Source organism: Pistacia vera, unplaced genomic scaffold (genome assembly GCF_008641045.1).
Source record: "Pistacia vera cultivar Batoury unplaced genomic scaffold, PisVer_v2 Contig465, whole genome shotgun sequence".
NCBI lineage: Eukaryota > Viridiplantae > Streptophyta > Magnoliopsida > Sapindales > Anacardiaceae > Pistacia > Pistacia vera.
Window position 1 is genome coordinate 483,771 of NW_022196296.1, and position 12,604 is coordinate 496,374.

Below are 12,604 nucleotides of genomic sequence, written 5' to 3' on the forward strand. Positions count from 1 at the left end.
TTTTACTCTTTCACCGTTTCATTCAACATTTTTATGTTAATTTGAGGCTGAGAAAATGAAATTTATGAAACCAAGGGTGGGAACTTGGTATTTCGCTTAACCTTGGGTGGGAACATGTCATTTGCTCGTGTCGAGTATAATGAACTAGTGGCATTACGGTAATAAGATGAATATGGACAGTTTCCCTTCGTTTAATCTTGTAAATATGGCTATTTAGGAATTGTTCACTTCTCTATCCTCAAATGGTAAGACCCGAATCCTCACCCAAACCTACTCCGGGTTTCGTTAGCCTGGTCGGATTTGGGCGAAAACCCAAAACAAAACGGCCCATCATTTGAAACCTCCATCGTTTTGAAAAGGCAGGGAAAACTCCATTTTCCCTCCACTTGGCCAGTCTCTTAAAGAGAAAAATTAAACAAAAACCTTCCGTTTCTTCATCCATTTTAAAACAAGTGCAACGTCATAACCTAAGAGCAAAGTTTGAAATCATGCTCACAAAACGCACCGCGTCTCAGCCAATACCCACCGCCTGCGCCGCCGTCCTCGACGACGACGACGATGATTTCCAAGCCCCACTCACACAAACACCTAAAATCACAACTTCCACCTCCAAAAAACGAAGAATCCCCTTCAAACCCTCCAATAATTTCCACCATTCATCCAAGCCTTCTTCCAATCCTGGCAAGGAGAACTTGAACCCCAATATCGAGGGCTTTTACTTCAATTCAGATGAAAATTGCAGCTTGGAATCAATACCCTCGAGCATCGATTGCAGCTACAAGGTCACAAGTAGCAATCGCTCTCCTAATTGCGGGGACAAGAAGGGAATATTGAAAATAAACGAGGGGTATTCACGGAATTCGATTGAGTCTAGGTTATTGAGGTCAAGGACAGAGACTTGTAATTTGAATGAGGAGGAGTCTGACGACGATGCGGAACTTGATGTGTTACTTAAATTACGCGAGGAAATTAATGATGATTACGACGAAGCTGAAGTGGATGGCGTAGTTCAGTGTCCGCTGTGTGGAGTTGATATTTCGAATCTGAGCGAGGAACTGAGACAACTTCACACCAATGATTGTCTTGACAAATGCGAGAACCAATCTCAAGATGTAATTTTTATGATCTCTTAATCGAGAATTTATAATAGTATTTATAAGTTGAGATGCGGTTACTAATTTGACAGCATTTCTTGTAGGTTGTTGCTCCTGATGTTGACAGGATACCTCAACTGCCACCACAAGTTGGCGATGTTTTTGCTCAATTTCCTCAACAAGTTGTTGATGTTTCTCCTGTTGTTAAATTTCTACACAGTCTGGGTTTGGGTAGATATGAAGAAGCCTTTGTTCGGGAAGAGATTGACTGGGACACCTTACAGTGGCTGGCCGAAGAGGTTTGTTTCAAGATAAAACATACCACACCTCCCATGGGATTTTTGGTTAACTATCACCCAAATGTATTCATACAATTTAGACAGCGTATTTGATTTCCAAAAGTTCTTTGTAGAATCAAAAGAAATTGTTGTTTATGGGCTAGAATTTCAAAATGGATTGCTCCTTGCTATGTCAACTTAATTAGAATAAGAATTTGCTGGAGACGATGTTCTTGTATTAAGAACGTGAGGGTGAATTGTGTTGTCAAGCTCATAATGTTTTCTTCATTTCTTATAAAGTTCTTGCAGTTTTTGTTCCAGGATAATATGTTTTTGATAACTACTTTCTTTTATCTTTTTCATTGCAGGATATACTCAGTATAGGTGTTACTGCACTTGGTCCAAGGAAGAAAATTGTGCATGCTCTTAGTGAAATTAGAAAAGGTTGCTGCCATGCAATTGAGAAAAACGTAAATTCACATGCTGCTAGTGATGAATCAAGCAGTAATCGGGGATCAGAGAGGCACAATGATGCATCTAAAACTATTGTTAATGAAAGTAGTAAGCCAGCTGCGAACAAGCTGATTACAGATTTCTTTCCCGGCTCCATTGTTGATGGGAAGAAACTTTGCACCTCTTCTGGTGGATCAAGAAAAAGTTATTCAGGTTCTTGTCGAAAACCTGTTGGAAAAAGTCATGCCAAAAATGGAAAACTCAAAGATATTCCCACATGGTGTTGTGTGCCAGGGACGCCATTTCGAGTGGTAATGATAACCTTTTATCTTCTGACAAATGTTATCTGCTGCTTACTCAATTACAAATTTTGTACTCATTTACCACTTGACTTAATAAAGCAGATCTAAAGGTCAAAGTAATGCTTTCAAATGTCAACTGTGACAGAGAACTTTTCTGACATATCATAGACTAATTTGAAGTAGTATAAGCAAACATCACAGGGATAAAATTCTTACATCTTCTTCGTTGTATGTATGTGTCTGTGTGTAAGGATGAACGAAAAGCATTATGTGCTGTGACTGATCTGCAATAATTATTACTCTCTTTAATTTCTATATTATCAATGGTGCAGGTCTTAATGCTAAGTTGATTATAATTTACCTTTGGCAGGATGCTTTCAAGTTTCTTAGAGGAGATTGTTCACATTGGTTTCTTACTCACTTTCATATGGACCGTAAGTTCACTATTCTGTTGTTCAAGTCCAATCTTACAATTTAGTTTGAAAAGTTCAGGTAGGATTTACTGTTAGTTACTAGTTCAATATATTGATAAGTTCATTAAGTTGGTTCATATTAAATTTGTTTAGCATACCCATGTAGCTTGTAGTTGTTTTCCCACCTCCTCTTGTACTCAATCCATTCATTTGTAAAGCTCTTCTATTTAGTTTTCAAACTTTCAAGTTTCATTTTCTACTTGATTTGTGTCTAATTTTCATTATTATATTTCCATGGTATTATGGGCAAGGGAAGCATTAATGATAATAGGTTCCAAAATTCTTGTAGTTGCAATAAAAACTTCTCTTTGTTCATCTTAGGCACTGATTCTCAGTCACATATTGTGGTGCTGATCCAGTACTACCACATCAAGTCATCTTTCTGAGTGCAATTTCTGTGGATGACTTACAATACATTTTGCTTGATTCCATTTGTTTCTTTGCAAAGGAGTCATACTTAAGCATATTCCTACACCATATTTCAGGATGAGTATTCTAATCGAGAGGTAGAGAGTTTTTGAAAAATGGTCATGTTGCTAACATACATTTGTTTGCAAGTTGCAAGTTGGATTAGTTAATAGCACAATAAATTTATATGTTTGTGTTATTATTATTATTTTGATGAGGAACTATAGATTTTGTATTTGAACTGAAACTAAGATAAAGTTACAAAAGTAGACTGGAAGAAAACCATAAGAACTAAAACTTTAAGGTTGACCATCCTATACAGAGACAAGCAAAAACACTTGTCCACATCCCCACTTGAAATAGCCCCTCCTTGTACAAAGGATCTTTCTAACAAAATTCAACCCAAAACTCCTTCCAAAAAATTAAGATGTATAAAGAAAATAGAATAAGTAAAATTGGTGCATAAAGATGAACTTCGTCCTACCAACTACTAGTTGTTTCTTCTAATTTTTTATGAGTGAAACCCAGTTGTTTTTTCTCTTACCATATCACCCAAAAGATATTCAATACCCCACATTTCCACAGAATCTTGGCTTTCTTCCCTTTCCCAGAAGCAAAAATGTTTTCTATGGGTGAATCACAATTACCTGGATTGACCCAAGCAATGTTGGCTTCTTTGTATAAACCTAGCTCACAAATAAGAAGCCACTTGATATTTTAGAAAGAGATGGTTGTGAGGTCTCTCAGTTTTTCTTACATATTACACACCAAGAAGGCAAGAGACACATTCCTGTATACTTTCTTTTGTTTACTTTCCCTTTAGCCATTCCAAAGTCTTGACAGTTTCTTTTTGTGGCAACCTTAGACAGCATCAATTTTGTGTGGTTTATATACCATTCTATTGATGAGCCCTTTGGTAAAACTCAAGTAAAACCTGTACTGCATTTATCTTTTCAGATTATCAAGGTTTAACCAAATCCTTCTGTCATGGGAAGATTTATTGCTCCTTGATTACTGCAAGGCTTGTGAATATGAAGATTGGAATACCATGGGATAGAATACAAGTTTTACCCCTCAACCAAAAGATCACAATTGCCGGTATATATGTGACATGCTTAGATGCAAACCACTGTCCAGGTTCCGTCATAATCCTTTTTGAACCACCTGATGGTAAGGTGTGGTCCACATTGACTTCTAAGATACTGCATTGTTATTTTTGTTATCACCTTCTCATCATTTTTAAGAATGATCCTAAAGTTACTATAACTTCAGGCTGTTCTACACACTGGCGATTTTCGTTTTAGTGAGCAAATGGCGAGCGCATCTGTTTTGCAAGCATGTCCTATTCATACTCTCATCCTTGATACCACTTACTGTAATCCCCAGGTAAGTCTGTATGCAATAATTTCAACGATTATGTTGTCGATATGCTGAGTTGAGCTGAAATTTTCTGAGTTTGATTTGCTTTAAGTTGACAAAACAAGAATGGTAGTGACCTTACATAGCTGAGCTTAAACCAAGTATCCCAAGTATCACTAATCCCTTATCAAAATCTAATGCATATGCTTAATACTCCAAGTTTATTGAAAATTTAAAGTAAATGATGCAGAATTTATTTACTCTGGGTCTGCTTGAGATCTGCTGAGGTTAGTCTCTGGAGATATGACCAGCTTGGGGTCTAAGTTTGCCTCATGGATAGTAAAACAAATTGGCTAGTGTGCAATTAACTTATATTCATAAATAGCACATAATTTGCATTGAGAAGTTTCTTGTGGGATATATGTTTGTGAATGTTTAATTATTTCTTGTTATTATATACACAGCATGTGCTTACATTACTATTACCTAACTCTGCTACAATGTCTACTATATAAAATCCACTGGTTTTTAGTAAGTTTAGATTGTTTTATTTCTTTAGAATATATAATCTTTGCATTTAAATTTTACTTGTATCATTTAAAACCTGAAACATGAAAGTGATTACATACTTTAGCACTTTCTTGGTATTTGTATATAAAATTAAAATAAAATTGAATTCATTCTCATGTGATTATTTCTTGCAGTATGACTTTCCAAAGCAGGAGTCTGTAATACAGTTTGTTATTGAGGCCATCCAAGCAGAAGCTTTCAACCCTAAAACTCTTTTTCTAATTGGAAGCTACACAATTGGTACAGGCCATAATCTCTCTATCTCTCTTTGATTCTGTCTTTCACTGTTGTATGCTATAATTTCTTTAATTATCATAGGCAAGGAAAGGCTGTTCTTGGAGGTTGCTCGTGTCCTCCACAGAAAGGTTTATGTCAATGCTGCAAAGCACCGTCTTTTAAAATGTTTGGAGTTTTCCGAGGAAGATATGCAATGGTTTACTATGAATGAACAGGAAAGCCACATTCATGTTGTGCCTATGTGGACACTTGCAAGCATCAAACGACTTAAACATATATCCAATCAATATAAGGTGAGAGGCATGCTTTTCAATAAAAAATGTGAAGCTGTGATCTGTGTTTGTGAAAGAATTTAGTTATTTATTTAGGTACAGAAAATAAAAAGAACGATAAAGAGGATAAATTAGAAGCATTGAATAAGTAAGTGCTTCCAGATTCTTGCTTAGTGAGTGCCGATATGTGGTAGGGCCAAGGACACCTAAGCTGTTTTTCAGTTTTAGGGGTAGAGCACTCAGGCATATTATTTTATGCTCTTTTTTTTTTTTTTTTTTTTTGATAAGAAATATATAAATATTATTGACTGAGTCTGAAATAAGTACAAAAGAGTGAACAAGATGCCCACAAAAGTTAAAGATCCATTTAAAAGATCACAAAACCATAAACAGTCTAAAACGGCCGACTTAAAAAAACTATGAAACCTCAACATGTGTACACCAATGCCACTAGTATGCCATTATACCAAAACTCCTTCCCAATCTAAGTGAATGAAGAAAAAAGATGTCCACTAGTATGCTCTTCTTGTTAAGGTGCTCTTTCAACTCTATTAGCTTACGAGGAACTAGACCATCGGTGCTTGTCTGGAAATATTTAGAAAATAATACATGTCACATTGTTTATGTCGTTGAAATGGTAAAAATAAAGGGAATAGAAGCATAGAACAAAACAAAAATGTGTTATGAAGTCCATATTGATTATTGAAGGATGATAGGCATTTTAATTCTCTCTCATTTAGTGAATTTGTGATGTATCCAGGAAAGACTGAATTATTATTTCCCTTTAATAAATTTTATCAATGCCGATGGCATCTCAGATTTGTAAGGTGAATGTGATTGCATTGCTGTTAACCGGAGTATTGTTCCTAAATCTGGAGTTTGCATTTAAGTCTCAGCTGTGCTTGATTTTATGTATATGTAGTTAAAATTTTAGTTTCTCTTCCCTTTTTTATATTCTTGTATAGAAAGTGAACTATCGTTTGAAGAATTTTTTAGTCTTAAGGCTCTCTTAGATGATTTTATATGCATTTTTATTGTCAATAATTGATTTTAACAATGGATAATCTATTGAATTATGTAATATGAATTATGTCCTATAAGAATTTGGGCTAGCATGTGGGTAACCAGCCATAGCATGGTCTTATCACACTAACTTTAGTGAAACAGACTTCATTCTTTGTTTCAATATCTGAAATCATTAAATATTGGAATGATTATTCATGTTTATTTGTATGCTTGTTGTCAGAGCCGGTATAGTCTTATAGTTGCTTTCTCTCCTACTGGCTGGACATTTAGTAAAGGGAAGAAGAAGTCTACAGGGAGAAGATGGCAGCAGGGCACAATTATAAGGTTTGTCTTGTATTCTTTAAGAAAAATGTAATTCCTATATATTCCCCAACTTTTGCCTTATCCCTTGTGATATGCAACCAGCTATGGGATAAATGGAGCTTATAATGATTTGCTCCAAAGTAAAACTGTTTACTGAAATGGCAACCTCAATAAAATCCTACCTGGACTGATTAGATTGCAATATTAGTCACCAAGTATCAAATAAACCACATCAAATCTATTAATGTAGCACCAAATTTGAAATTATGCAAAGCAATTTTATTATTTGTAAAATGAGATGGTTTTGCATTTTGAGAGTTCAACACTCTGAAAGCTCAACAGTTATGCTAAGTGATCAGCTTTGAAGTTTACCTTATTCACAATTGATATGTTAAGGAAAAGGTCTTTTTGTCATTATGCTACTTACTAATGGAAGATGTTATTTAGTTGCCTAGTGTTTTCTGGCAATATATTTTCAGCCCTTTAGGGATATAAACAATTAACAGCTTAATTTACTGTCTCCAGTGCTGCTTGTAATTTCACTTCCAATCCTCCAAGGTTTTGAAGTCCTGTTGATTAGTGTTGGTTCCAGTTATATAAATAGTTTACTCTTTCTTGATAAAAACCTTTGTCAAACTCTAGTTGGCTACAACAATAATTTTTCTTCAATACTAATTTGGCAGGTTAAACTCTTAAAAAATTGCATGGCATTCCTTATACCTGTACTTCCGCAAGTTTAATCTGTTCATGGTGGATATACATGTTTGACTTGATGTTTGCAAAAACAATTTTTTTTTTTCAGTATATTGTATATAACAATCCTAATTGTATGACTAATAAGAGATTTTGCTCCTCTGTTGTCCAGATACGAAGTGCCATATAGTGAGCATTGCAGCTTTACAGAGCTCAGAGAATTTGTGAAGCTTGTATCTCCGGAAAACATAATACCAAGTGTCAATAATGACGGACCAGATTCTACAAATGCCATGGTTTCCCTTCTTTCATCTTGAACCGTTCACTGCTAGCAGCAGATACAATCCCTTATTGTATTTTCATCTGAACCTGCCTTTGAAGTGCTATCAAGAACGAGATGGGTGAATCTCCAGTGCAGGTCTGCAATGCCCTTAGATTAGTTTGGTATGTCTTGCCCAATTGGATAATGAAATATACCACAAGGTAACATGGAAATGAAATGCATGTATATTTTGTGGAACATGATATTATAACTGATGTTTGTATAAGAGATACCCAGACCTGCAATGTCTAAGAAATATTGGTAATGCTATATTTTGAAAATGTGGCTCCAATAAGATGTATTGAGTAATTTTAAATTTACTGAAAAATAAAATTCAACTTCTATATATTGAATAACGCTATTGAGTCTTATAAAAAAAGTATGGTCAATTCTCATATAATATTTTAATGACACATGATTGGATATGATGTCACAGGTGACTGCATAAACAAAGAGTTTATGATGGGGACACAAGGTGAGTGACCTTTTTGTTAATTACTTTTGTGTTTCTAGATGCTCTCATAAGTCAATAAGTGCCAAAGGGGCAAGGGGCCTCCGCGGTTTGACATTGTTTGACTGTTTTCCATGTAAAATATGACTGCGCAAGTTAACACATATTATATAATTTGATTCGAATTTTGATTCTATAATCACAATATTTCTTTGGCTGTCTGTAATACGATTAAAATATAAAGAAGAGGAAGATAACAAGAAAGTAAGGTGGACAAGACAATGAGTGGTGTTGGTAATATTATAGAAAAACCTCGAGTAAATGGGTTTCTCATAGTTGACTCTGAAATGGGCCTACCATGGGAATCAAATACACCAGTGTTGATAACTGACTTAGGGCTTGTCCATGGATGTTTTCTTAATTGAAATTATATGATCTAGGCTTAATTTCAGTCTTCTAGGTTCATGTTCATGGCCATGGCTGGCTTTATTATAAAAAATAATGGACCTAAGTTCACTATTCTGTTTTCCAGTCCAATCTACATTTAGTTTGAAAGTTCAGGTAGGATCTGTACGGTTACTTAACTCGTTTCATAAGTATTTTCATTTAAGTGGTTCATTTAAAGCTCTCTGTTTAGCATACCCATGTACCTTGGATTTTGTTGCCGTTTTCCCGTTCTCCACCATCCCTTGTACTCAATCCCTTCATTGTTGTATACTCTTCTAGTTTAGTTTTTCAAACGTATCAGTTTCATTTTCTTACTTATTTGTGTCTAACATTTTCATTATTTATTTCCGGTATTATGGCAGGGAAGTCATTAATGATAAGTTTCGTTTCCAAAATTCGTGTAGTGCAATAAAAACTTCTCTTTGTCTCATCTTATGGCCCTGATGTCTCTCATATTGTCCTCACTTGGTTGCTGTTCAGTCTAACCCATCAAGTCATCTTTCTGCTGCTCAATTTCTTGGATGACTTACAATACATTTTGCTTGATTTCCATTTGTTTCTTTGGCAAAGGAGTCCCTTACTTAGAATATCCTCACCAGAGCTTTTCATGATATGTATTCTAATTCGAGAGGTAGAGAGTTATTTTAAAAATTTTCCATGTTCTACATATGTCATTTGTTTGCAAGTTGCAAGTTGGATAGTTAATAGCACATCTAAATTTTTATTGTGTGGTTATTATGTTATCTAGTTTGATGAGGAACTATAGATTTGCTGTATGAACTGAAACTAAGATAACGTGTACAAAAGATAGACTGAAGACAAACCATAGAACTAAACCTTTAAGTTGACCATCCTAATCAAGACAAGCAAAAACCGCTTTGTCCACATCCACTGGTAAATAGCCCCTCCTTTACAAAGGATCCTTTCTCAACAAAATCAACCCAAAACTCCATTCCAAAAAGTTAAGATGTATAAAGAAATAGAATAGTAACATTTGTGCTAAAGAATGAACTCTTGTCCTACACAACATACAGTCTGTTTCTTCTATCTTTTTATTGAGAATGAACCCAGTTTGTTTTTTCTCTTACCTATATTCACCCAAAAGATATCAATACCCCACAGTTCCACCGAATCTTTGGCTTTCTTCTCCTTTCCCAGAAAAAGCAAACATGTTTTTCTATGGGGAATCCCAAGTTACCTTGGAATGCACCCAATGTCAATGTTGGCTTCTATGGGTGTATAAACCTAGCTCACAAGAAATAAAGCCCTTGATTTTTAGAAAGAGATGGTTTTGAGGTCTCGTCAGTTTTTTCTTCTATTAACACACCAAGAAGGCACGAGACACATTCCTATATATCTTTCTTTTGTTTACTTTTCCCTTATTGCCATTTGCCAAGTCTTTATAGTTTTCTTTTTTGTGGCCGAAACCTTAGACGCATCAAGTTTGTGTGGTTTCATATACTCATCTATTGATGAGGCCCTTTGCGTAAAAGCTTCACAGTTAAAACCTGTACTCTGCATTTATATCTTTTCATATTATGCAATGTTTAACCCAAGTCCGTTATCTTTGTTGGAATATTTATTGCCTCCTGTCACTGCTGCAAGGCTTGTGAAATGAAGAATTGGAATACATGGATAGAATACACAATTGTTTGTTACCCCTCAACCCAAAGATCAACAATTGGCCGTAATATAATGTTTGCAATGCTTTAGATGCAATACCACTGTCCAGGGGGTTCGTCATAATCCTTGTTTGAACCATCCTTAGTGTAAGGTGTGTCCACTTGACTTCTAGCTACTGCATTTTATCTTTTGTTATCACCTTCTTCTATCCTCATGTTTTTCCAGATCTCTAAAGTTATATATAACATTCCGGCTGTTGCTACATCACTGGGCGTTTCGTTTTAGTGACAAATGGCGAGTCGCAGCTGTTTGCAACCGTATGTCCTATTCTATTCTCATCCTTGATACCACTTACTGTATCCCCATGGTAAGTCGTTGCATAATTCACATATGTTGTCGATAGCTGAGTTGACTCTGAAATTTTTCTGAGTTTTGATTTGCTTTGTAAGTTGACAAACAAGAATGGAAGTGACCGTTACATAATCTGGATCTAAACCAAGTATCCAAGTTATCCTACCCCCCCTTATCAAAATCTAATGACATATGCTTAAACTTCCAGTGTTATTGAAATTTAAAGTAAATTATGCGGAATTTAATTTCTACGGGTCTGTCTGTTACTTGACGAGTCTATCCTGAGGGTAGTAGATTACCTAGCTGGGTCTCATTTGCCCTCTGGATCGATAAACCCAATTGGCTAGTATGCAATTAACTTATAGTTCTAAATAGCACATAATTTGCATTGAAAGTTTCTTGTGGGATCAATGTTTGTGAATGTTAATGATTTCTTGGTTATTAATACACATGCAATGTGCTACATTGACGGATTACCTGAACTCCTAGCTACAATGTCTGACTGATATAACATCCACTGGTTTTGTGAGTAAGTTTAGATGTTGTTCTAATTTCTTTAGAATATAATCTTTCATTAAAAAATAAAGGTTGTTACATTTATCATTTAAAACGACTGAAACATGAAAGGGAGTTACATCGTTAGCACTTCTTGGTATTTGTATATAGGGGGGAATTAACGATAAAATTGAATTCATTTCTCTGTCATTAGATTCTTTCACTTATCGATCTCTTCCAATCAGAGTTCTGTAATACACTTTGTTAATGAGGCTCATCCAGGCCGTAAGCTTCAAACCAGCGCATCCTAAACTCTTTCTAATTGGAATCTACCAATTGGTTAAGGCCCTATCTCTCTATCTGCTCAAATTCTTTTGATCATGCGCTTTCAGCTCCCGTTTGTATCTATAATTTCTTAATTGATCAGGCACACGAAGGCTGTTCTTGGGAGGAGTTTCTCCGTTCCCTCGCACAGCAGAAGGTTTATGTCATGGTCTGCAAACGCACCGTCTTTTAAGTGTTGGACGTTTTCCGAAATTGAATGGATTTCTATGATCGGGCCTACCTTCTACGTGAATTGACATGTGACACTGGAAGGCATCACTCTGACTTAACATACCAATCAATAATGTGGTAGGCTCGACTTGCTTTTCAATAAAAATGTGGAATCTGTGATCTGTGTTGTGAAGAATTTAGTTATTTATGTTAGGTACAGAAATAAAAAGGAACATAGAAGGATAAGTTAGAACATTTGAAAGTACGTCCGATAGTCATGGTCTCCAGATTTTGCTTATGTGATATGCCATTTATGTGGTTAGGTGTCCAAGCACCTATAGCTGTATTGTTCGATTCTTAGTGGTAGAGCCACTCAGTGCGATCGTATTTTATCTCTTTTTTTTCTTTTTTTTTTTTGATAGTAAATTCTAATATTCATTGCGATCTTGGATTGAATACAATACAAGAGTGACAAGACGCCACCAAAAGTTAAAGATCCATTTAACATGATTTCTACACACACTAACACTAAACGGCTAGAAACGGCCGACGTAAAAAAAACTATGAACCCACATGTGTACACACAAGCCCACTAGTATGCATTGTAGGTGATACCAACACTCCTTTCCAATCTAAGTGAATGAAAAACCATATCCACTTTAGTATGCTCTTCTTGTAATGTGCTTCTTTATCAGCTTATTACTACGAGACTAGACCATCGGTGCTTGTCTGAAATATTGAAAAATAATCCATGTCCACGCTGTGTTTATGTCTTTGAAATGGGGTAAAAATAAGGGAATAGAAGCATAGAAACAAAAGAAAATGTGTTAGAGAGTCCATATGATTCATGAAGGATGATAGGCATGTTTATTCTCTCATCTTTAGTGAATTTTGTGGTGATACCAGTAAAGACTGAATTAATTTTCCCTTTAGTACTTTTATCGGGTGGGAA

The 12,604-nt window shown here is 35.5% G+C and overlaps 1 protein-coding gene across 2 annotated transcripts; it reads left to right on the forward strand.

The window, feature by feature from the left end:
- Nucleotides 1-411: 411 nt before the first annotated feature.
- Nucleotides 412-8,312, forward strand: LOC116145727 (DNA cross-link repair 1 protein-like). 2 transcript variants are annotated; one of them, XR_004130420.1, is made up of 11 exons: nt 412-1,112; nt 1,199-1,393; nt 1,741-2,136; nt 2,498-2,561; nt 3,966-4,183; nt 4,281-4,394; nt 5,072-5,177; nt 5,256-5,467; nt 6,693-6,796; nt 7,641-7,951; nt 8,227-8,312. XR_004130420.1 is itself a non-coding variant. In XM_031431174.1 (10 exons), exons 1-10 carry the CDS (start codon nt 489-491, stop codon nt 7,783-7,785), a joined length of 2,178 nt encoding a protein of 725 aa, XP_031287034.1. In that variant the 5' UTR covers nt 412-488; the 3' UTR covers nt 7,786-8,084. The 2 variants fall into 2 exon arrangements, 1 of the variants encoding a protein (XP_031287034.1); XM_031431174.1 differs by lacking the exon at nt 8,227-8,312 and having other exon boundaries at nt 7,641-8,084.
- The last annotated feature ends 4,292 nt before the right edge of the window (nt 8,313-12,604 follow it).